This window comes from Phyllosticta capitalensis, assembly GCF_038381095.1.
Source record: "Phyllosticta capitalensis strain CBS 128856 chromosome Unknown BKA78scaffold_11, whole genome shotgun sequence".
Lineage (NCBI taxonomy): Eukaryota > Fungi > Ascomycota > Dothideomycetes > Botryosphaeriales > Phyllostictaceae > Phyllosticta > Phyllosticta capitalensis.
The window spans coordinates 71,710-94,928 of record NW_027117449.1 but is presented as its reverse complement, the minus strand read 5'-3'; the positions used below and the strand labels follow the sequence as shown (position 1 = coordinate 94,928).

Sequence of the window (23,219 nt, the reverse complement as noted above, 5' to 3'; positions counted from 1 at the left end):
CCAAGCCTGGACGCTTCTTTTCTTCCATCTTGCTCCTGCCCTGCCCCACACTCGCTACACCTGTGCTACCCCCTGGCTGCCCCATGCTCTCTCCAGCAACCCCTCCAGAGTTTCCCCTTTTGGCAATCCTGGTCTATATTCACACCACCCTCCTCGCTTGTCGGCAAGCCGAGCTTCCACTCGGTGCCGGTTGCTCCACCGCTCGCGCTTCCTCTAGCCGACTCCCATGTTGACGCTCAATCCCCGGGCGATACGAGCCGCAAATGCTCAGCTTCATGCTCGCTGTCGCATGCGCAGCAGCCGCTGTTGAGTCTTGTACCGCTGCGTCTGCACCGGGCTCCTGGTCAGCTTGGCCTTTGTCGTCGTCGCATTCTTGGCCGGCAGGCTGTCAAACGAACGGCCGTAAGTGGCAACGGCGTGGGCAATGCCCTTTGAATTGACCAAAAAGGCCGTGCCGTTCAGATTGTCCGTCGTGTCGCCCGCGCCGTGGTAGTTGGGGTCAGTCGCTACGCCCGCCTCTCCTCCATACAGCGCCGCCTCTTCTGCAGTCTTTATTTGCTCTGCCCCCGTAAAGAGGCCACCTGCCGCGATGCCCGCATCGAGAAAAGGTCCGTAGTCAGACCGTCCATCAAACTCGGTGGCCTGCGAAGGGAGTCCCTGGTCTTTGAAAAAATCCTCGAACAGCGCCTCAGCTTGCGCGGATCCCGCGGGCCCAGAAATGTTGAACGCCGATCCATCGCCGTCATAGATGGCGTAGATGAAGTTGGGGCTCGCAATCATGTCGAAGTTGAGGTAGAGGCGGATCTTGTCCAGCGTCGCCGTCGACGCCGTCTCGACGTAATGCGTCGAGCCGAGCAGCCCGAATTCTTCTGCCGACCACCACGCGAAGCGCACCGCGTTGTTGACGCTGAATTGGGCCAGCTGCAGTGCCACTTCCAGAATCCCAATGCTGCCTGAGCCGTCATCGTTGATCCCAGGGCCGGCATCGACCGAGTCGGCGTGCGCGCCTAGCATGAGAACGTTGTTTGCATCGCCGCCCTTGGTCTGCGCAATGACGTTGTTCCTGCGTCCATCAGTCATCATCAGTCACCCAGCAAAGCGGTGCAAAAAAAGCAACAAAGCAGGCCTCCATCCCACCGGCGCCTTCTAGAACAAACTCACGTTGTACGGTTCTCGATGATCGACACGACGTCCAAATCCCCCACAACCGCCTCTCCGCCCGCCAGCAGCCCTACCAACGCCTCGCCTTGCTCAAGAGCAATACCCACAGTCGGCGGATACGTGCCCTCGGGCCTGGAAACCGATCCCAAGGTCCCGGACAGGTTACCTTCGGCGTTGTTGTAGATGACGGCGCCCACGGCTCCGGCCGCGCCTGCGTACGCCGCCTTGAGCCCAAACTCGCAGGTTCCGCGCTCGATCAGAGCAATGGCTCCAGAGACGTCTGCGGGGAAGTCGGATGCAGAGCAGCCCAAGTTTGAGACTTGCACGAGCGGCGCGCTCACGGTGCCGCTGGGGCTGTACGTCATGAGAGAGGCGCCTTGGTCGTCGTCCTCGACAAAGAGAGTCGCGTTGCCCGCGCTGTACTCGGCCTGGAAAGACTGCGTCGAGACATCGTAGTAGTCGCTGTAGGGCGGCGCCGAGAGGAGCGAGACGAGCCAGTCGACGGTGCCATTGTAGCCCTCGCTGCCAAAGACGCGGTTGCGGTCTGGAGTTGCATAGGCGATTTCCTGCAAGTCGGCGGCTTTGCTGAGCAGCGCTTCTTCGCTGATGGCCGCCTGCAAGCTGGCCTGTCGCGCTTGGTGTCAGCCAGATGCATCTTGCGGTTTCAAGGCTGGAATCTTACCGAGTCGACCAGCGTGCTGTTGGCCTGGCGAAGTCGCAGCGACGAATGCCTGTCCACCACAGCGGGAGAGCCATGGGCACAGGCAGCGACAATAGCAATGCTAAGAATACTGCGACTAAATTCAGGAGCCATTTTGGACAATGCAACCGTTGCCCGAGGACACTGGAATTGCCATGCGCGCCCCTATCAACACATTTAAGTACCTACCTGCCATCATGTCTCTCGTTCCACCGTGACGGGGAGGCGTGATCCAGCCCTCGCACTGCACCACCGCGTCCATCACTAGTTGCAGTTGCTATCTACCAAAGGAAGGTGCCACAACCTCCACTCGGCAGCCAAGGCTGATGCCAAGCCAGCGGAGCGGCGATCCACGCGGCGGAGACGAAGGATTGGGAAGGACGCAGTTGCGCCAAGGGCGGGACGAGACGTTTTTGTCAGAACGTTATCTCTGCAATGGCGAGCCTGCGATTGGTGGGGTTTCTGCTTTCTGGCGGTGACCGGCGCTTAGCGTGAGACGCGTGGTTGGTGGTGGAACCATGGCCACCAGGTAGACATCATGCGGATTCGACATATCTGTGAGGGGTGAGTACTGTTTGTGAGACAGAGGGGCGCATGCAAAGAGTGGTGGCGGGGTCAGAGTGTAGCCGCGTTTCCTGTCAGATTGCTGTGACGTCGGTTAGCCGAGGGCTGACGTGCTGTTGCGAGCGGCGATTCGAGTCCATTCTTTCTGTGCCTTGACTGGAGCAAAGGCAAATTGATATTTTGTCCAGAACCAGTGTCTTAGCATGCGCGGTGGGCCGAGCTGAGATGAGACCATGCAGTCTCCCGTGTGGAAAATTGCAGATGGACATGAGGTCGATAGAAGCTTCGAGGCCAAGCTCAAGATTGCTTGTTCCTGGTCGTTCAGGGCTTGAAGAAGCAATGACATAGAGTTTCAAGGCGCATGCCCCAGGTCGGCCATCCTTTCAGTTTTCAGTACCATCCTTCGTACAGCATCAGCGGAAGACTTACCTTTGCAAGTATTGAATATGCAGGCCCGCCACGAGCAAACCATCACCGCTTAATGTCGAGACGAATTGCCAGCAAATCTCCATAAATGAGCAAGTCGGCGACTCCTATTCAAAAGCAAAGAAAATGATCATTTCAACCGCCACGCCATGCCACGCAACCCAGCTAAAACGCCAAAACCATGCCCTCGCCGAAATATTGCCATTTAATGGCTGATGTACTGGAAAACTGCGCTTACGGCCTGTTCTGCCGTCTCCTGTCGGAGTAGCAAATCTTGAATCTTCGCCAACGGGCCCTCCCCACCGTCATTGACAAAATGATTCCAGGTACTCGTGTCGCCGTACAGCATGGCCGGCGCTTTGATGTGCTGGCGTCCATCTGGCTTGCATCGTTTGCACTTGAATGTGGCGTGCGTGTCGCTGTTGGTGTTGGGTCGGTACTGGAACAGCTCTCGCAAGCTGTCGAGTGAAAAGTGGCGTTCGACGTCTTCGGCCGAGTCGACGACGCAAGAGGAGAGAGATTGCTTGTGGGACTGGCGCTGGAAAATCTTTTCCTCAATCGTGCCGGTTGCGATGAAGCGGTATACGAAGCAGTCCTTCTTTTGCCCGTCACGCCATACACGAGCGAGGGCTTGCTGGTCGGCAGCCGGGTTCCAGTCTGGATCGAAAAGGACAAGGCGGTTTGCGCCAATAAGATTGATACCACATCCACCAGCTTTGCTGCTGAGAAGAAAAACAAACTCGGAGCCCTCTGGGTCGTTGAATTTGTCAACGAGCTTTTGTCGCTTGTTGACATTCATCGTGCCGTCCAGACGAAGAGAGCCGTAGTTGCGCGCCCTACACAGCTTTTCAAACACGTCAAGCGTCTGCGTGTAATTGCTGATGAGAACAATCTTGTCGTTCGTATCCTGCCGTATGCGGGCAAGCATGCGGTCAAGTACAACCATCTTCCCAGAGTACCACGACTTGACGTCGCGGTCGCGGCCACGGGCATCCTTTGGAACAAAATCGGATGGAAAGCAATTTTCCGAGCCGGGCAAGTCTGACGGAAGATCCAAGAGGTCTGGGTGGTTGCAGAGCTTCTTGAGAATGTTGATTGCCTTGAGCGGTTGGCTTCCTTTGCCACGAAGTAGCTGTTGAATCTCGGGTGATTTGATGAAAAGGTTGTATAGGTCTTTTTGGAATGGCGCAAGGTGGCAAAAGACGACGTGCTCGTACTTGCGGGGCAGATACTTGGACAGAATGTCGTTCGTCCTGCGAATGATGAATTTGTTGACGAGGGTGAGGAGCTCGGAGAGCCGTTCATCTCCCTTCTTCCGGTCATCTTCGGTACCGTCCGCGTCACGTCCACGAAGAATCGGTATCTCAAACTTCTTTCGAAACTCGTTCTTGGTTCCAAGGTAGCCAGGATTGGCGAAGTTGAGCAATGCAAAGTACTCCGACAGGTCATTTTGGATAGGAGTTCCAGAAAGAATCACTCGACGTGTGACATTCAAGCTATGCAAAGCGGTAAAGGTCTGACTCTCGTCGTTCTTCAGGCGATGCCCTTCGTCACATAGCAAGAGGCCGATGGGTGTGTTTTTGAGTTCGTCGACGTAGGCGCGGAGAGTCTCGTAGGAAACGATGAGAACAGGCCGGATGACAGCCCTGCCACTCGCAATAGCCCATTGCCGTAGTTGCTGTATGAGCTCCTCTTTCGTAGCCTTGCCATCGACTGCGAACGGCACGAGGGCATCCTTTCCGAGCCATTTCACTGCGACAGTCAGAAATGTCACCAGTCACCAACTTGAGACCTACCCAGCTCGTTCGCCCAATTCTTCACCAAACTGGAAGGACATGCAATGACAGCCTTTTGAATAGTAGACTTGCCAGCGTCAGGCGATTGCTTCAGCAGCGTCCACATCAAGGCAATGCATTGCAGAGTCTTGCCGAGACCCATCTCATCTGCCATGATGCAGCCGTGAGCATGTGCGTCGACGAGGCCAGTCGTACATCGGTAGAGAAACTAGCCAAGTCAGACCAATGCTTATCAGAGCGCGTCGGAAACTCACCTTGACACCTTCCACCTGATGCGGTCTGAGGACTTTGGCGAGCCTGGGGTCGATGACCACTGGCACTCGCGGTCGGTCGCCCTCGACCTTTTTCTTCAAGCCCAATATCTCTGACAGACTCTTGTGCACGAGGGGCGCCTCAATCTTTGGCTTCTCTTCCTCCTCCTTCTTGGGCTCCTCGCTCGGGCTCTCCTCAGCGGGTGGCGGCTTGTCGTCGACAGTAGGATCGTACAAGACTATCGCAAACTCTCCGCTGGGGTCATGCAGTGGTTTGGCGACAAAGACCGTCCCCTGCCGCATTCCAAGCAAAGGCGCCGGCCGATTGGCATTGTACGCGCCCGTATCCTTGTTCAACAGCGGCACTGCGAATTTCGACCTAAACGCGGTGTCCTTATCCTTGACCTTGAAGACAGGAAACCGATTGACATCGCGGGTGGCGAGCGCGAGGCGATCCTCGTTGGTGTACGGTTTGTCGCCATCCTCTGCATCGCCATCCGCGCCCTTGTAGTCTACCTTTCTTCGCTTTCTCGACGGCTTCTCGGATGCGCATGTTGGTGTCGCGGAGCCGGGACACTTGAAGGGCTTGATGAGGCGATCGTGGGATTGGGGCGTTCCACCATAGAGCGTTGCGACTTTCTTTGCTGCTGGTGTCGAGTTCTCCTTGTCATCACTGGACGTCGGAATGCGCGAGCGATACCTGGGACCGAGGTTAGTCGACACGATGTCGGCTTTGTTGGGGCTACGAACATGAGAGAAGGAAGAACAAGAAAAGCACTAGACGGCAGCAACGCTCAGGACGAAGAATATGCGAGATGATTGGGAGGCGGGTGGAGTGGCGATGGTGGATGTGAGGATGGATGGTCCAGACGCGTTGTTGTCGATCCGTCGACGCGTCAGGCACCAGCGGCTGAGTAATCAACGCCAAACCACGTGGTGTCCCAAATCACTTCACGACAAACGACACGACATCTCTTCAACAAGACTCCCAAGATTCCAGGAAAAAGTCCGAAATTTTCAGAAACTACCCCTAACTCCAACCGACTGCTCGAATGTCCTTTTGCGCATGGGTATGCCGCTACGCGCTTGCATGAAGACTCCCCACAATCCTCCAAAACCTGACTCCCAAGAATTCATGTCCACTCACCGAGCGCACGACTGCTCCCAGCATACCTGCCATAAGACATGGCCGCTACCTCTCACAGGTATTTCTCCAGGTGAACTTTCATCTCCTCCTCAGACCACGGCGCGCCGTCAATGCTCATAAGATCCGCCGCCGCGCCCTTGTAACCCTTCTGGCGGGCGACAGCTTCAAACCAGATCCTGGCGGTGCGGAAGAGCGCCACCTTTGACGACGCCTGGATGTAGCGAACGGAGAACTGAAAAGTCTGCAGGCTGGTGGTGCCGACCAGCGCGTCAAAGGCGGCCATGTCGTCAAGACCAAACGAGTTAAACTCGTTGGTGACGGCGAGACGACGGACCATCGCCTTATTCTCCGAACCAATGTTGCGAAGGAAAATATACATCGCGGGCATCGAGAGAAAGACGAAGTTGTTCTGGCCGTATAGAATTGGCCGAGCTTGGCGCAGAGTCTCCTTGTTCAGGAGAAGTAGGTTGACTCGAAACCCCTTGGCCGGGCCGGTGTCCGATAAGACTGCCTTGTACCAATTCTTCTTGCCCTTCGGTCTCAGGTGTAGCTCCTTGTTCTGGTGGCTTGAGACGAGGCACAGGTCGAAGATCATGTTCTTAAGCTCCCCGGACAAACCGTTCCAGTCGAAGTACGGTTTCTTTCTGGTGACCTGGTGGAAGTCAGTGATGGTCAGGATTGGAGCAAGTATTGACTCACCATGACAGGAGCAGGGGCACCACCGACAGTGCTTGCCGTGGATCCAGTCGCACCGACAGTCGCCGTAAATCCAGTAGAGGTGATGTTGACCGAGGCGTCCGAGACGAAGTGCAGCAGCAACGGCTGTCCAGTCGCCATGGACACCACAGTCTGGGCAGCCAGGGGACAGACAGACGCATTGAGGTTGCCACGCTCATCTGCAGTTGGGAGAAGAGCGAGAGCCCCAACACTTGGGTCGCCCCGGTCGTACGTGGTGTTGACACCGCCATCCGCCGCCTGCAACACTGTCAACGACATATCCAAATCAGAGATTCGGGCTGCACAAACCACAGTCATGTTGGAAGAGGTCGCCCCCTTCTCCCTGGTGTTGAACCCTGACATGCTCCCCTCGGTTGTCGGACCGCTCAAGCTCCTTGCCGCAATGCTCGCAGGGGTAGCCGTACCCTGGTGGCGGACGGCATCCTCATGGCGAATGTTGGCTAGATCACCGTTGACCGTGGTCGAATGCTCCAGGATAAAGGGAACTTGCGCATTTGAAGAGGTCGCAATGACTCCTCCCTCATCCGTGGCCGAGTGGGTGCGAGGCACCAGGAGAAACAAACTGCCGTCCAGAGTAGCAACGCGATAGTTCGAGCCTGTGCGTGCCGCATCCATGAGCTCATTGAGTGCAGGCGTGGGGGTAGAGGAAGAAGAGGCGGAAGAGGAAGAGGAAGACATCTTGAAGCTCTGGAGCAAATCAAGATGTCAGAAGGGTGGGTTGGAAGAGTAGAGAGAGAGTGAAGCTGCAGCAGAGCTTTAGATACACCTCTGTGGCGCTCGGGCCATGCTCACATTCACACGCCATTCCGTTTTGAGGACCCTCAGGGTGGTTGAATATCATTTTGGGACTGGCGTGCTTCCCATCCTCGACCACATGCCTCCCCTCCGCAATATGGTTTATCCGGCACACAGTGAGGAAGCCATGTTGTTCTGCCGTGGACAGCCGAAGCTCTGTATCTCCAGGGGCTGCCACGGTGTTGAAGCTGCATCTTTGGAGACACTTGAGGCGGTACATGGCAGCGAGAGTCAAATCTTCTAGTCCAGGTAAGGAGGTACGAAAGGCGTATCTATACAAGCAAAATGAGGGCAATCGAGTCTCAACTTTGTGGATTTAGAACTGGTAGGCGACGGCCAAAAGGCGGGCCTGCACAAGAACCGCGCGAGAGAAACGGGTATAGATACTGCTCTATGATAGACGAGAGACTCGTCTTCTGCTTTTGCAGTGTTCAAAGCAAGCGTCAACTGCGCCCATGAGCCTCCTGCTTCAACATGGTGCGGTCTTCTCAGTGATCATTGACAAGGTAGATTATTATTTATAGCATGTTTGTTGCAAGCTAATGCGGCCAACAAGCATTACCTGCAACGCAATCAGATTTCTTCGTTGCGGCATTCTGGTTGCGCCGAAATCAATTTGGAGGCTCGATTGCGTTGCCCTGATTACTTAAAGCTACTTTCATTACGCCGATGCTCAGTTTGGGTTGGACTCATGGAACTTGAATCTTCTCTCTCCCTCATGACAAGAAATTAAAGTCGCAAGTTTTCCATCACGGTACTGCCACGAAGACGCAACTATCGTGATGTGTTGCCCGCGTTGCCTTAAGCTACCTTCATTACGCCGATGCCCATTTTGGGTCGAAACCAAGGAACTTCAATCCTCTCTCTCTCTTTCTCTCATACCAAAAAGTCAAAGTCGCAAGTTTTTCATCGCGAAGCTGCCACGACGCCACCTTTTCAAAATTTATTGCCTCAGAAATAACACTTATCACGGGGTGATTGTAGAGAGGGAAATGGTGGATACTCATACGGGTAACGCAACCAAATTGATACAATTCAATCCAGGCCTCAGTCTCGCAAGACGCAACAAAGTCAGGATCCGCGATTGCTCGGAGCACCACCGCAGCGGAGTCGGTGCCGATTTTGCGTAACGGTGTGTTGCCGGCAAAACTGAGTTTCTGCACATAGCTCTTGACGACAAAGACAGTAACGAGGTCAGTTGCGCACAACGTCGACACTTTAGCCAAACACTTGTTAAAACAATCAAAAGCAGACAGCAAGACCTACAACCGACCCCCCCTCCCCCCCTTCTCCTCCCACTCCTCCTCCGCATCCAAAAACTCATTCACCAACCTCGCAAAGCGCTCCGCATACTGATACAAAAAGCCATGGCCCGACGCCGGGAACAATTGCAGCTGCGCCCGCGAATTTTGCAGATTCTGCCAGATGACGTAGCTGTTGTGCGTCGGAATGAGCACGTCGTTGCTGCCTGGTGGGCGAAAGTTAGTGGTGGGGATGTTTGGGTGTGGATGGGTATGGCCATACCATTCGCAACCAAAACCGGCATCGTCAGCTCCGCCAACCAGTCAAAGGAACCTTCGCCGCGACGACGCAGGTCCATGAAGCGCGCATACGCAACCGCCTGCCTCTTCGCCGCCTCCTGTCCCGCGTACTCCGCCAACCCATCTCCTCTTCCAGCTTCACGCCCCCGACACACGCGCTCCCAGACCTTCTCCCCCTCCCTGCGCCCCTCCTCGCCCGGCAAAAAGAAACACTCCAAAAACGCCGCGCGCTGCTCGTCCTCGCTCTCCGCGCCTCGCAACCGCATGAAGGGCGCCAACTCCTCCTCGCTGGTGAGAAGCTTGATGCCCGGCCCCGCGCTGGCCGTCGTCCCCGCGAGCACGAGCCGGCGCACGCGCACGCCGGCACGGGGCGCGCGCAGCGCGACCAGCTGCGCGACGCAGCCGCCCATGGAGAAGCCCAGCACATCGACTAGCTCCAGCTTCAGCGCGACGAGCAGCTCGAGCACGTGATCGGCCCAGCCGGCGAAGGAGGGCGGGACTTGGCCGGTCGAGGCGCCGATGCCGGCGTTGTCGAGGACGAGGAGCGGGCGGTGGGCGGAGAGCTGCGTGAGCAGCAATGGGTCCCAGTGGTGCATGGTGCCGCGGAAGTGCATGAGGAGGACGAGGGGCGGGGAGGATGGGTGAGAGGGCGAGGGCGAGGGCGAGCGGCAGGGGAGGAGGCGGTAGGCGAGCGTGACGCCCGGGGAGGTCGTGATGTGTTGGGTTTGGGGGTTTGTGGATGCCATTGCTGAGGAGGATGGAAGGTTTTGTTTGGATGGGTGTGATGGGCGTGATGAAGGCGGCGGGTGAGATGGGCGTGGACGTGGTGATAGCCGAGGGATGATGGGATTGGATTGGATTGGCGGATGAGTACGTAGAAGAGAAACTTAAGGCCTGTGCGAAGCAATTCTTGAACACATGCTTCGGATCGCAGAAATTGAAAGATTTTGGACGCGAATTCGAAAATGCGCAAGGCAAAGAGGCTGTTGGCAAGACGTGAGGTCGTTGACCGGATCAACCCCGCGGCGTACGGTCACCCAGGACGCTAACGCCAAAGCCGAGGGCGACTAAACGAATGCGGTAATTTGGAGCCAGGGGTATGGAGAACAACCTATGCCAAAAAGAGACCACTCAACTTGATAAATTCAATTCAGCCCATTCAGCCGTATCTACAGCGCAAAAAATCCTCGCAAATCATAATTCACCGCACGCACTCGCTCAACTCTTGTCCTTGTCCTCGACAAAGAGCGTCTCCTGCGCGCTCCACAGCTCGCCATACAAGCCGCCCGTGTCGATGAGCTGCTCGTGCGTGCCCTGCTCGGCCACCTGGCCGCTCCTCAGCACGATGATGAGGTCCGAGTCGTAGATTGTGCGCAGGCGATGCGCGACGAAAACGGAGGTGCGCTTCTTCTCCTTGAGGATCGAGTTGATGTTTTGGAGCAGCCCCTGCTCCGTGTGCGTGTCGAGGGCTGACGTGGCTTCGTCGAAGAAGAGCAGCGGCGGGTCCTTGAGCAGGAGACGGGAGACGGCGAGGCGTTGTTTTTCGCCGCCTGTGGGGTCGGGTTAGTGAGGTTTGGCGGAGGGGGATTGGTGTCTCTTACCGGAAATCATCATGCCGCGCTCGCCAACCATCGTGTCGTAGCCATCTGGCCAAGAAGAGACAGTGTCGTGAATCTTGGCTCGCTTTGCCGCCGCCTTGACGTCCTCCTCACTCGCCTCCAAGTTGCCATAGCGAAGATTGTGGCCGATGGTGTTGTTGAAGAGGGGCGTGTCTTGTGGGACAACACCAATCGCCTTGCGAAGAGACTCTTGGCTAACGTCGCGAATGTCCTGACCATCAATGAGAATTCTGCCAGACTGGACGTCGTAGTAGCGGAACAAGAGCCTCAGGATGGTGCTCTTTCCGCAACCGCTCGGCCCGACGATGGAGACCTTCTTCCCGGCGGGGATGGTGAATGAGAGGTTCTGGAGAATCGGGCGATCAGGGCGGTAGCCAAAAGTGACGTTTTCGAAGCGAATCTCGCCGCCCTTGCGCAAGTCAAGCGCAGGAGCGTTGGGCTTGTCCTTTACGGCAATGTTGACCTTTTGCAGGTTGAAGAGCGTCTCCATGTCGAGCAAAGACTGGCGCAGCTCACGGTAGACTGAACCGAGAAAGTTGAGCGGGACAGAAAGCTGAAAGACAAGCTGGTTGACCATGACAAGGTCGCCGACGGTCAGCGAACCGGCAGCCACACCGTTAGCTGCCAGGTACATCATTGCGGTAAGGGCAGAGCTGAAGATCATGTTCTGACCCGAGTTGAGAAATGCAAGCGAAGTAGCAACCTTGATGGATGCATTCTCGTATGACTGAAGAGCCTTGTCGTATCTCGCGACTTCAAACTTCTCGTTGTTGAAGTACTTGACGGCTTCGTAGTTGATGAGCGAGTCGACGGCCACGGTAGCGGCCTTGTTGTCGGCAGCATTGGCTTGCTTGCGAAATTTGGTTCTCCACGAAGTCGTGGTAATTGTAAAGGCCGTGTATGCGACCATTGTCGCTGCTGTAATGAATGCGAATTGCGCGCCGTATTGATAAGTCTGGCCGGTTAGTGAGAGGCTCAGGGGGACAGGGATCACTCGGAACCTACAAGAATGCCGCAAACAAGGGATATCTCGAGAGCTGTAGGAATGACGTGGAAAACCATGGAAGTTAACAAAAAGCTGATTCCCTTGGTGCCGCGGTCGATGGCTCGCGTCAAGCCTCCGGTCTGGCGGGAAAGATGAAAGTTGAGATCCAGTTTGAGCAAATGCTCGTAGACGCTGCAGGCGACGCGCCTGATGGCCTTTTGCGCCACACTGGCAAAGACGGCATTGCGGAGCTCTTGGGATACGGTGGCTCCCATTCTCGTCACGCCGTCTTTTCTTTTTTTAGCCTAGTCCTTTGGTACTCGGCAGAAATGCTTACATGCGACAATCAAAGAGCCAGCAACTGTCCAAGCCGTGCCACCCAGGGCCATGAAGTCGATGTTCATAGAGTCCACAATGTTCTTGAAGTAAAAAGGAACTTGCACATTGAGAACCTGAAGTGTCTATAAGCACGACTATATACAAGACGGGATCGAACATGAAATTCACCTTTGCGCCAACCAGGAGGCCCACAGACAGACCGACCCGTATTCTCGTACTGAGGGAATCCTTGAAAAGTGTCAACTTCCCAGCCCAACGCCTTGTTCCGGTATGTCCGCACCTTTGGCCACAAGTATCGCGACATTTCCTTCATAATGGCCCAATCGGCCTTGCGCTGCTCCTTGTTGCTCACCGTCTTCTCGGCCAGGAGAGGATCATTCTTGGCCGCAGAGGCGGGAGTGGCTGGTTTTGCTTTTTCCACAGTTTCTGCCTTTACGCCTTCAATACCAGCAGCCTTTTGCTCGGCCTGGCCAATGCCAGCGCTTGTTTTGGTCTCATCTTTGCGGGTACGGGAAGTGGTTGCGAAGATGCGGTTCAGAGGAGACGACGGCTGAGCGTAGCGGATCACCAGGGGCGACAGAGGAGAGTGACGCGCAGTGGATGCTAGCAGGAGAGTCGGACGGTGAGGAGGAGGGGTGCTCGTGCCTGGAGGGCATCGCGGGGCAGCGCAGGCACTCCGCAGCAGCTGTCGCGTTAGCATTGTGATGATTCCAAGCTCTTTACGACAACGGCAGCCCCATGGCTTCAGCGAAGATGGAGAGAGGAGCGAGGGAGGAGAAATGGCGAGCACGCGAGGGAGGGGGTGGTGCTCGTGGTGTTGAAGCAAGTCGCACGCAATGGAGAGCCGGAACAGAGACATCAGAGTGCCGGCTGGCGTCTTGGCGTGTTTGTCGGTGTTTGCTCGGCTCCACGCGCGTTCCACTCCATCGCATTTCGATATCGTCACCAACCCAGAGCTTTGGAGCTCACCTTCAACCATGCGCCCGCTCCGCCAAAGCTCAATCCTGAGCTCCAGGTCCGTCTGCCGCTTGTGTTGGGCGCGCACAATCTCCCCGCTCGCACAGCGCCAAATTCACATCAGCGCGACCCCATCGTCAACCTCTCCGAATCTTGACCAAGATGTCTCGCCTGCCGCCGAGTCAACTCTAGGTACGCTGCTCTTCGCCGAGCTCAATTGGTCTCCAGCATCGCTAAGCAGGCTTCAGATGCGCGATTCGAGGTCCTCGGCGCTCCGTACTCGCTCCTCTCCGTATCTCTCTCCGCATCCCAAAACCTCTACACCCGCCGCGGAACCCTGGTCGCCGTTAACGGCAAGGCCGAAAACACCGTTTCCACTCTCTCCTTGCTCGAGCCTGTTAGCCGTGCTCCGCTAGGCATACCATTCCTCTACCAGAAGATCTCATCAGCATCCCCCATAACCGCTCTCATTTCCGCCAAAAGCCCTGTCACGAGCTTTGCTGTTGTACATCTTGATGGGAGACTAGACTGGCTGGTTGCGCAGCGGAATGGCCTGTTGGCATGGACTGGCCACTCTCTTGCGGTGAAGCCTAGGCTGAACACAAACTTGGTATGATTCAAAGAACTCTCGACAGCGCACCGGAAGCTAACTGGTGAAGAGCTTGGCGCACTGGGGTAGCTCCCTTGTCACGGGCAGGGGTCTACTTGCACTCGTTGGCAAGGGCCAAATCTACCAGGTCCAACTCAAGGCTGGTGAGGAATACATTGTCCATCCAAGGTAAGAATTGTTCAGTCTACGCAAAAGTTTGGGTCACTGACCTGCGAAGCAATGTCCTTGCATACACCATGAACAAGAACCCTCCGACTCCCTACCGCTTCAAATCAACCTCTTTCCGTCTCCAAATCCCCGGCATCAAAGCTGGCGCTCTCTTCCCGGACGTCAAGTTTTTCAATGAGATGCGCAAGACGGAGGCGTGGAAGACCATGGCCCGGATCTTTTTTACGCTGAGGACTTGGACACGAAAGACCATCTGGGGTGACAGGGTATGTCCGACACTTGCAGTACTTTTTCAGTGGCTGATATCAATCAGCTGTTCCTCCAATTCCGCGGTCCCTCGACCATCCTCGTTCAGTCTCGGGGCTCCCGCCTGAGCGATAGCCTCACAACCCGGGACATCAACGAAATTGCCGACAGTCCTGCGGGATCTGTCCACCAGGCCGTGACTCTGGAACAACAAAGTGAGAGCGGATCTGGTACATCGAAAGCAGCCAAACCGGCCGAGGAGCCAGGGACGCCCGAGGAGAAGGTGACGTTTGCAGAAGTCGGCAAGGATGGAAAGGTCAAGTTTACCGACCAAAAGTAAAGCTACCACAGGAGGATGCTGTTCCACGCGACTGTACAAATATTTGTGATTCCCACCCAGCTCAACTGGCGGCGGCTCTAACCATACATTTTGAGTATGAATCCATAAAAGCTCTTCACTTTTTCCCAGATTACAAGAATCGAAGTATCACAGCGTCTGGTCTTCCCACGTCCTCGCCACTTACGGCCTCGCAATGTCTCTGCCGCCTAACCACACAAAGAGCCAGCTGATGGAAATGAAGATTCTCCTCCGCCAACTCCTCGTCCACGCCAGGCTTCCAGATCTCCACGCCAACCAAGCACTGGCACCAGTCCAGTCCTGACGTCCGCCAATGATGCCGTCGTGGCGGCCCAAATATGCCAAAAGCGCCCTCTGCTTGTACTCGAACGGCTGCACTGCAGTGGTGTCGTTGGCGTTCAGAACATTGGCGAGATACTCCCCCTTTTGGAGGGCTACCTCTGCCAGAGTGGGCATGGAGTGTCCCTCGATATCCGCTGCATCGCCTAAGCCGTAGACATTCTCCATGGGCGTTCCATCCGGCCGCAGGACGCGGAGGTACTTGTCGGTGAGAATGCGAGGGAGACCGCTCTCAGGTCTCTTCACCGGCAGCTTCTGCACAAGCGAGCTCGCCTTATTCCCCGTGGCCCAAATCAGCAAGCCATACGGCAAGCGTCCATCCTCCTTGGTGAAGATGGCATCCGCCTCGACCTTTTGGATGTGCGAGCTCGTCTTGAGCCGCACTTGCTTGCCCTGCAGCGAGCGCGTCGCGTACTCGCTCAGCCGCGAGTCGAAGGTCGACAGGATCGCCGGCGCCACGTCGTGGATCGTAATCGTCAGCTTGCCGTCCAGGTGCGGGTACAGAAAGCGCATCTCCTCGGCCCACAGGTCGTACAGCTCGGCCGCCGCCTCGATGCCGATGGCGCCGCCGCCCACGATGCGGATGTTGAGTATGTCGTGCTGGGCGGCTAAGGACGTTGTTGGTAGTGATGCTTTGTCCAGCATCTCCAGCACCCGCTGCTGGATCGCCCGCGCGTCCGCCGTCGTCCGCAGGAACAGCGCGTGCTCCCTTGCCCCGGGTGTGCCGAAATCCTGGATGTCGCAGCCGGGCGCAATGCACAGCTTGTCAAAGCGCACCTCAAATTCCCCTTCCCTCTCTCCTCCCTCTCCCACTCCTCCTCCCCCCACCCTCTCCGTCGCCCCCCGACACCTCACAACGCTTTTCTCAAAATCCACATCCTCGGCCACCGCCTTGTAATATTTGACTTCGGCGCGCCGCTTGCGCCTCACGGGCTCCTCGGCCAGCCGGAAGTCGAACAGCCCCGCTGCGGCGCTCGCCAGCAGCGGCGTGTATTGGATTGTGCGGATCGGCGAGATGACGGTCACGTCGTACGCGGCGAGCGACGCTTTTTGCGACAGTGTGAAGCCGGCCCAGCCGGACCCGATGATTGCGAGGGATTTTTTGGACATTTGGTGGTGCGGGGGTGTTGTTGGTTTTGCGTCCGGTTGCTGTGTGGGTGGAGTGCGTGACTGGGCGCCTTCAATCCGCCTTCGCTTTGCGGTTACTCCTATATACATGTACGCGGAACGAGAGTACTGTGGTGGTCGATTACATATGTAGTGACGCGGAGCACCTACCTGGCCCTTCCAGCACGCACCGTCTTGCGTCATACTTCAATCATTCATGCCCGCTTCAGTTGCCAGCATGGAACCCGCCCGCCAGCAGGACAGCATCTCCAACAGGTCGGATGTAGGTCGGAAAGTCGAGACTCGGGAAACACGGCACCACCCACCATATCTTACATATGTATGCTCCAGTCCGGTCTGCCTTTGATTGCCCCCGGCACCTTTGGACCACATCACCACGTGCAAACTCGGCCCGAGCGACCCCAAAGTCCTGCAATCGACCAATCAGACCCGATCGTCTTGTCCAGTCGCTCTCCAAAATAGACGGTGATCTGCATACATCCTGGTCGCCACACGATGTGTATGACGTTGTTGTGAGCCGGTCCCGTCGTCTGGATATATCGGACGGGAGGGCCGGGGGGGGGGGGGGGGGGGGGGGGGGGGGGAAGGGAGAAATAATGGGTGCTTCGTGAGTGACTTCGGCTGGTCTTGAAATCTATTTACAGAGGTGTAAGGAGATGTGGACGATTAGTTGCTGCTACGTTGATGCGTGTTGCTGAGTTCTGGCGCGGCAGTTATTATCCACTGAAACACGCAAAAAGATCTGCAAATAATGGCCCAGACTTTGCATATGCCCTTTGTTCAACACAACCCAGGGCAGGGACCAATGCCGACTTCCGTACCTACATGTACCTGGCCGGTCTCAGGAGCAAGTACATAGCAAGAGCCGGATCGCGGAGGAAGAAGAAAGCAGCAGAATTTCAGCCGACCACCACCACCCGGAAAAGCGGATGCCGCCAAATCAAGCTTTTGAGATCGAGATCAATGCATGGCGTCACGGACCTTGCGGTGGAGTGTGGACTTCCATGGGTTGCGGAGCTGGACGGCCGTTGACGAGTGATGACGTTGGACCTGTTTGATCTGCCGGCAAACACAGAGACAGGCCGACCGCTCGTCAGAATGGCTGTTGATAACACTACGCCCAATCGCCAACAGTTGAGTAGTCTACCCCTCCATTTTCTCCTACCTCGTTCTCTTGACGGTACGGGTGTGACAACAGTATCAACCACCAACCAACCACCACCCCCCTCCCTAATCCAGCAACCCCCCCTCGAAAAACAAAAACACCCCTCCGTCTACCGGTCATCCACAGCCTCCTTCGTCTCTGCCGGCGCCACCACCACAGTCACAGACTCGGCGCTGCTGTCCGTCCCGCGCGAGCGCGTCGAGCCGCGCATGCCGCGCAAGACGGCCATGATCTGGCCGCGGCCGTCGATCAGCGGGTAGAAGCCGACGATGAAGAGCGTGATCCACAGCCAGATGATGGCGACGACGAGCCAGGCGCCGAAGAACTGTTGGATCGCATGCGTGTGTCAGATGATGTCGGATGATGCGAGAACACGGAAACAAAAGAGGTGGATTGAGTGCGTGCTGGGGCTTGGGACTGAGACGATTGCTGATTTGCTTACCGCTTTGGAGAAGATGTAGTGCGCCGCGTACATGGGCAGCGGCCACAGCACCCAATGGCCGAAAAAGGTCGCCAGCGCCCAAAACGCGGCGACGCGGCCCCAGCGCTTGAGGTGCTTCTGCGAATGGACGTCTTCGTTCTGCAACTCTTGGACCAGCGCGTCGTCCGTCGTTGCCGCCGTATCGACGTCGAATGCTAGCCGCTCCTTGCGGAAGTCGGCCCAGTCGAAGTTTTCCGGCTTGATGGCCGTGATGATGAGCGAGTAGGGGATCGGCGAGAAGGTTGAGCAGACGGTGCCCCATACGCATGGCACGATGCCGCCGGTGGATTTGATCGTGACTTCGCCGTAAAGTGCGTGCGCGGTCCCGAGCCATACGCCCAGGCCGGTGAAGAAGCCTAGCACGGGCGCGATGATGGCGGCGGCGCGGCTTTGGCGCTTCCAGAGGATCGTGAAGGTGGTCGGGAAGATACCGGGGCAGGTGATGACGCCTGCGGATGGTTAGAATCTCTTACGTTGGGAGAGGAGGAGGAGAGACTGACCGAGCATGTACAGCGTCCACCCCAAATCAACGCCGACGTAATGCAGCATGGTGCTAAAGGCGGCGGCGAAGATGGCGAAGAAAATCACGCCGTAGTGGCTCCATCGGATCACGTCGCCGTCGGTCGCCTGCGGGTTGATCCACGTCCTGTACATGTCGAAGCTGATGATGGAGCTGACGGCAATGACCTGCGCCGACAGCGTCGACGTCACCGCCATGAAGGTGATGAGCAGGATACAGGCGGCGCCGCCCTTGCCGGCCACAATCATGAAGGCGTAGGGCAGGACGAGCCCGTTGCTGACCTCGGTGGCCGTCATGCGCTGGCGTCTTTTAGTCTTGCTGTCTTTGTCTGCGTCATGGGCGGCGTAAAACACTTACCCGTGGGTACGTGGGGAATATCGGATTGGGCTCCAACCCTAGCACCACGGAGCTCGCAAGCGTCCCTCCGGCCCAGGGGATGGCGAAGTAGGCGAGGCCGCCGATGACATAGCCGGGCACGACTGAGGAGGGGGCCGCTGCAAAGGCCTTGATGAAGAAGCTCGTGTCCATCTGCGAGTGTTGTCAGCCAAAGCACGTTCAGGGGTTCGAAGGGCTCACACACAATGACAAGGCCAAAGTTTGCGCAGATGTGGAGGATCCCGAACAAGATGCCCTAGAGTTCCATCAGCATCCATTTCCGACGTCTTTTTTGAACCGCCCAAACTCACCCCCTTGGATGCCATGGTCAGATACGATCCGTCGTGGTTGTCAGCAACCGGATGGCGGGCCCCCGCTGCCTTGACCAGCTCATAGAGATTCCCCAAAGAGTCGACCTCGTCGGTCGAGAAGGCCTTTGACGTGAAGAAGCACAGGATGATGACGATGATGAAGGTGTGGAAGTAGTCAGTAAGAAAGGTCGCTTTGATTCCACCGACAAAAGTGTACAAAGCGACGCCGACGGGGAGGAGAAAGGTTGCTGCGATGATGTGCATCCCGGTCCTACGATAGTAAGTCAGTAAACCCTTGTTGGCGTTGGTTTCTCACTGACATTGAAGTGATGACAGCCGAGGCGCCGAGAAGCATGTTGGCGCATGCAAACAGGTTGTTGAGTAGACAGAGAATCATGTAAATGACATGCGCAAGCTTTCCTATTTAACAGTCAGCCAGCGTCAACTCCAAAAGACGTCGAGCTCACCGTAGCGGATCCGGACAATTTCAAGCAGCGTGTGCGCTTCGGGAATCTTTCTCTTGCATGATATGCCCAACAGAGCAAAGAACACAATCATCGGACTGCATCCAGCGGCAAACCAAAACGGACCCGCAACGCCGTAGTCGTATCCCACAAACGAGGACCCCAGCATTGCAGTACTCCAGAGCCATGACTTTGCGGTTGTTAGCAGGCGATTCTTCCGGGGTCCGTGGCAGTAGACGTACCGATACGACTGCAGACGAAGTAAGACCTCTTGTAACGCTTCGATTTGCCGTCATGAACACTTCAGTCTTTTGATTGTCCTCGCCGACCGTCTTCTTCAGCAATCTCGTCACAAACACCATGCCTGATTTCGTCAGCGGCGTGGGAGGTTTTGGTGTGAACGGGTCCGACCGAAGGCAATAATGAGTCCAACTCCAACCACCACGACGTAGCCCACGGCCTGCGAAAGAGGCGGCGAGAGTGCCTCGGACTGAGCGGCGGCAGAGCCAGCGGCCCTGGCAGCCAATTGCGCAGTCATTTTCCCAAAGCGACCGTCTCTGGCGACGAAAATTCAAGATGACAACGTGTTCTGGGTGTCTGTTCGGCCCAAAGACTCGACACCAGAAACGGGCAACACAGCACTATTAAACCTGACCCAATCCAACGCGCCAACAGCGGCCTAAAACAAACATTACTCGAGCCTCGACGGCTCTTGACGGGACCCGCCATAGATTCTTCTGAATTGAGCGCATTCAGCCGAGCTCTTGGGACAGACTGTACATGGTCCTACTCATAATAGTCGCAAGTGGTGCGTAGTGGATGCTTGTCGCCGGACGGGATGCGCAGGCATGACATGATTGGAGGCGACGATGATGTGCTTGCTGCCGCTGCCGATAGGGCGTCGATGGCGTCTTCGGCTCCCGCTATTGCGCACACGTGAATCGTGGGTTTTTGACTTTGGCGGGAGACAAACACTACGCTCTTTTGTGTTTGTGTCGATTACCGCTGTGCATCGGATTCCATTGTCGGGAGGTCGTCGGACCAATTGAAGAGCGTTCGTTTTGCTATGGTGCGGCGATGAAATGGTGTTTGCCTTGGAGTCTTGCTGGTTGCGGAGGCTCTTGTCTTGGACCGCATCATCAAGTCGCTTGCGGTTGAGGATTGATAAAGTTTCGGACTGGGATCAACACACAAAGCTCTGTTATTTCAAGAACTCCAAACTGCCCTTCGCAACTTGGTTTGAAGTTTGCGATTTCCAATAAGACCCGACCGGCGTGTTTCCAAAGACAGATGCCAAGACGGCCAAATGAGGCATTCGGAAGAGCTGCATTGCATTGTTAAAGCTAAAGGCGAGCCGTCCACCATTTAGCGATGGATATGCTCAAATATCTACGAGCTCTCAATCCAGGAAGCCGCGAAAATCCGGGGGAGGGCCAGGATTGTGGAGTAGGAGACAAGGGGGCGATTTTGACTTTGTCGGCCCGGCGCCATGACGGACCCTTATTCCAACCTGTTGAAGTTCCGGTGGACGGACGTGGCATTTGCAATGCTTACATTGCTGCGTCCGGTTTTGTCTTTGAAGAGGAGGCCAACTTCCAAGCGGCAGCGGCGCATGAGCGGCAGCGGATTTGACGCGACTGATCAAAGGAGAGATACTGGACTAAGATGCTGCACATCGTTGTCAATTGTCAATCAAGTCTTAGGCAGGATTGAGTCCGAGAGTAAATCTCCAAGGAAAGAAGGCTTGATCAAATCGCTGGATTGTACTCCGTAGCCTGAGGATGGTCGACTTAGAAAAGAGCCGTGTTTGGCGTTTGCTTCGGGAGAACCGTCACAGTCGTACTGATGCGAAGGGAGAGAAGTACAGTAGCCATTTCAGATGAGCATGGACTCAGCCTCGGAGGAGTTGATGGCTAATGATCTGCATACGGATAGCCTCTGTGCGAGCAGGATCGAGCTTTGATTCAGGGGTGTTTGAAGGTAAGCCGAGTGGTTCGTTCCTCGCGGTTTACTGAATGCCAGCTGTCGACGGCGGAGCAATTAGTCCTGTATGGTGGCAATCAAAAAGAGGGAAAAAGTCATCCAGGAGAATGAGATGGCAAAAGATGAGGGAAAGATGGAGGATTGACATGGTCGATGATCTGCTCGAGGCCACCCGTCGGGTGAATGACGGAGATCGTATCTCGGTATCTTATCTTTCGGTGATGGACGTGCGTTTGTATATTCCGCGCCTCCGGCCTCATCGCATCATCTCGTCTCACACTCACCAGCGAGGTTTTCGGCCTGCTTCTGTCTGTCCATTGTCCCACTGCGTCTTTCTTTGCCAGGTCTTGTGGCCACTTCCACTCCTTTAGTCCGTCCTTGTACCTCTTCAATTCATGCATTATCGTCTCTCCTGGGCTCTGCTCTCTCTGAGCATCCCCTATCTCTCCCTGGCCGACAATGCCCCTACTACCGACGACGAGCGCAGTCGCATGCTGAAGCTTGAGACTCCTGGCTACTCTTCTGGCCTCGAAGCCGACCAGGGAAGCGCGTTCCTATTGAACTTTACCATGAGCGCCGACAGCCGGACTCTTCTCTTCAACGACCGACCGATATTTCCCTTTCCATGCCCGGACTTTCCAACGTCCTTCGACGCCTGTGCAGTACCTTCAGACTTTGTGCTGCCTGAAGTCAAAAGTGCGCCAAAGCCAGGAAGCTGCGCTGGAGCAGCAGGTGGCGCGCGGCACGAACTCGACTTTGCCCGCGTAGTCTCCCCCGAGGACGAAGAGAATGCCTCAAAGTGGACTGTGGCTCCCCAGATTTTCCTTGACATTCTCGGCGCTAGTCCCTCAGGCTCCAACGGGACTACTCTGCTCGGTGACGCGACCCAAAAGCTCGTCAAAGTTTCCCTCGATTACGCCTCCAACTATCCAAAGACGTTCAAGATTTCGGAGATCCAGCTCCTCGACCGACCTGCTGACTACGCCCTTCAAACTCCCGAGGAGATGCCTGTTTGCACGCCTCGCAGCTGGCGATGCGCCGAAACCGAACACTACCCGTACTATCGCTACTTCTGGCGCCAAAACTTTGATCAACATGGACGCATTGGCAGCATGCGGCACAGAATCATGAAGAACTCTGGCGAGCTGGGACTACACATCTGGGAGCGGGCTGGGATCTACATGGCTGTCAGCGGAGGTGTCCTCGCAGTTGCGGCTGTGATGAGCTCCATTGCGCTGCTTTATGGACGTGGCCGCGCCATCCGCAAGGGCTACCAGCAGTTCTTCGATACCCGGTGGATGGAGGACTGGATGCATGCCGAGGAAGGTCAAGGACTTCTTTTCCAGACCGAAAAGGATGAGGATGAGAACGGCGACTTGCTTTCGAGCTCTCGCTCTTCGACCTCTTCTACCGGCGCACTTGGACAACATGCCCCTGCTACTATGAAGTCGCTCCCAAACATGACGATGAAGCCTCTGCCCACCGAAAAGTCTCTGCCGCCTTCGCCTAGGGCTAGCTCTGACCACGGAGAGCGTGCGTTCGACACTCGAACTTTGTCATCATCGTACGAAGAGGATCAGTTTGGCCAGTTTCACAGCCACGCCGAGGACGCTTGAGATTTGCAAGCATTCTGTCACCGTTGTTGTACATATTTGGATGGAGGTCATCTGCCAAGTCTTTTCCATATACCCCCTTATCTAGCGTTTTGTATCCATCTGGGTCATGCCACTCGTCTCCTTAATTAAAGACTCGCGGACATAGCGTCGAAGCTGACCGACTGCTGGCAGTATTTTCTATTCTGTAAAGCACCTGCACACTCTGTCTCTACACTGGTCAAAATTGTTTAGCATTGCCAAGTCAGGACGTTGCGCCACAATCCCTTTTCCTACGCGCGCGAGTGTCGCCTCTAGGCTCTACCTACACTTCGCCCCCATGTCCCGACGCCCCAACGCCCCGCCCCGGACGTCGATCATCCAATGGTCTGGATTTTATCCCGGCCCCTCGGTTGGCAATTGATCCTTCAGCACCCTATCGACCAAAGCCACGCGCTTG

The 23,219-nt window shown here is 56.1% G+C and overlaps 11 protein-coding genes across 11 annotated transcripts; 5 read left to right on the top strand and 6 right to left on the bottom strand.

Moving 5' to 3' along the window:
* Positions 1-253: 253 nt before the first annotated feature.
* On the bottom strand, positions 254-2,247 carry BKA78DRAFT_361287 (uncharacterized protein). Its single transcript, XM_066892439.1, has 3 exons — positions 1,844-2,247; positions 1,162-1,787; positions 254-1,063 (listed from the first exon to the last, which is right to left on the bottom strand). Exons 1-3 carry the CDS (start codon positions 1,973-1,975, stop codon positions 274-276), a joined length of 1,548 nt encoding a protein of 515 aa, XP_066739505.1. The 5' UTR covers positions 1,976-2,247; the 3' UTR covers positions 254-273.
* A 672-nt stretch (positions 2,248-2,919) lies between these two features.
* Positions 2,920-5,739, bottom strand: BKA78DRAFT_324503 (DNA repair and recombination protein-like protein RAD54). The gene is made up of 4 exons (XM_066889298.1): positions 5,649-5,739; positions 4,902-5,598; positions 4,648-4,855; positions 2,920-4,603 (listed from the first exon to the last, which is right to left on the bottom strand). Coding segments are annotated over exons 1-4 (2,454 nt in total). The 5' UTR covers positions 5,651-5,739; the 3' UTR covers positions 2,920-3,056.
* A 1,305-nt stretch (positions 5,740-7,044) lies between these two features.
* Positions 7,045-7,389, top strand: BKA78DRAFT_324500 (uncharacterized protein). The gene has a single exon (XM_066889297.1). The coding sequence runs from the start codon at positions 7,079-7,081 to the stop codon at positions 7,370-7,372; it is 294 nt and encodes a 97-aa protein (XP_066739503.1). The 5' UTR covers positions 7,045-7,078; the 3' UTR covers positions 7,373-7,389.
* Positions 7,390-8,840: 1,451 nt separating this feature from the next.
* On the bottom strand, positions 8,841-9,865 carry BKA78DRAFT_356349 (Alpha/Beta hydrolase protein; the record flags this gene model as incomplete). The annotated part of the gene is made up of 2 exons (XM_066892047.1): positions 8,841-9,046; positions 9,103-9,865. 2 exons carry the CDS (start codon positions 9,863-9,865, stop codon positions 8,841-8,843), a joined length of 969 nt encoding a protein of 322 aa, XP_066739502.1.
* Positions 9,866-9,978: 113 nt separating this feature from the next.
* BKA78DRAFT_37012 (putative ABC iron exporter Atm1) lies at positions 9,979-12,251 on the bottom strand. Its single transcript, XM_066892672.1, has 4 exons — positions 12,061-12,251; positions 11,744-12,012; positions 10,721-11,693; positions 9,979-10,669 (listed from the first exon to the last, which is right to left on the bottom strand). Exons 1-4 carry the CDS (start codon positions 12,125-12,127, stop codon positions 10,338-10,340), a joined length of 1,641 nt encoding a protein of 546 aa, XP_066739501.1. The 5' UTR covers positions 12,128-12,251; the 3' UTR covers positions 9,979-10,337.
* BKA78DRAFT_324494 (uncharacterized protein) lies at positions 12,124-12,950 on the top strand. The gene has a single exon (XM_066889296.1). It carries the CDS (start codon positions 12,220-12,222, stop codon positions 12,667-12,669), a length of 450 nt encoding a protein of 149 aa, XP_066739500.1. The 5' UTR covers positions 12,124-12,219; the 3' UTR covers positions 12,670-12,950.
* A 60-nt stretch (positions 12,951-13,010) lies between these two features.
* BKA78DRAFT_324491 (mitochondrial biogenesis AIM24-domain-containing protein) lies at positions 13,011-14,533 on the top strand. Its single transcript, XM_066889295.1, has 5 exons — positions 13,011-13,211; positions 13,268-13,629; positions 13,679-13,797; positions 13,847-14,063; positions 14,111-14,533. The coding sequence occupies exons 1-5, from the start codon at positions 13,040-13,042 to the stop codon at positions 14,381-14,383; spliced, it is 1,143 nt and encodes a 380-aa protein (XP_066739499.1). The 5' UTR covers positions 13,011-13,039; the 3' UTR covers positions 14,384-14,533.
* Positions 14,534-14,563: 30 nt separating this feature from the next.
* Positions 14,564-15,850, bottom strand: BKA78DRAFT_356346 (uncharacterized protein; the record flags this gene model as incomplete). Its single annotated transcript, XM_066892046.1, has 1 exon — positions 14,564-15,850. The coding sequence occupies one exon, from the start codon at positions 15,848-15,850 to the stop codon at positions 14,564-14,566; it is 1,287 nt and encodes a 428-aa protein (XP_066739498.1).
* A 1,292-nt stretch (positions 15,851-17,142) lies between these two features.
* BKA78DRAFT_356345 (urea active transporter) lies at positions 17,143-19,722 on the bottom strand (the record flags this gene model as incomplete). The annotated part of the gene is made up of 10 exons (XM_066892045.1): positions 17,143-17,358; positions 17,476-17,963; positions 18,015-18,333; positions 18,392-18,562; positions 18,615-18,665; positions 18,721-18,991; positions 19,041-19,140; positions 19,188-19,374; positions 19,427-19,548; positions 19,596-19,722. The coding sequence occupies 10 exons, from the start codon at positions 19,720-19,722 to the stop codon at positions 17,143-17,145; spliced, it is 2,052 nt and encodes a 683-aa protein (XP_066739497.1).
* Positions 19,723-20,559: 837 nt separating this feature from the next.
* On the top strand, positions 20,560-21,075 carry BKA78DRAFT_36907 (uncharacterized protein). Its single transcript, XM_066892653.1, has one exon. The coding sequence runs from the start codon at positions 20,674-20,676 to the stop codon at positions 20,956-20,958; it is 285 nt and encodes a 94-aa protein (XP_066739496.1). The 5' UTR covers positions 20,560-20,673; the 3' UTR covers positions 20,959-21,075.
* Positions 21,076-21,435: 360 nt separating this feature from the next.
* BKA78DRAFT_36822 (uncharacterized protein) lies at positions 21,436-23,152 on the top strand. The gene has a single exon (XM_066892629.1). It carries the CDS (start codon positions 21,563-21,565, stop codon positions 22,781-22,783), a length of 1,221 nt encoding a protein of 406 aa, XP_066739495.1. The 5' UTR covers positions 21,436-21,562; the 3' UTR covers positions 22,784-23,152.
* The last annotated feature ends 67 nt before the right edge of the window (positions 23,153-23,219 follow it).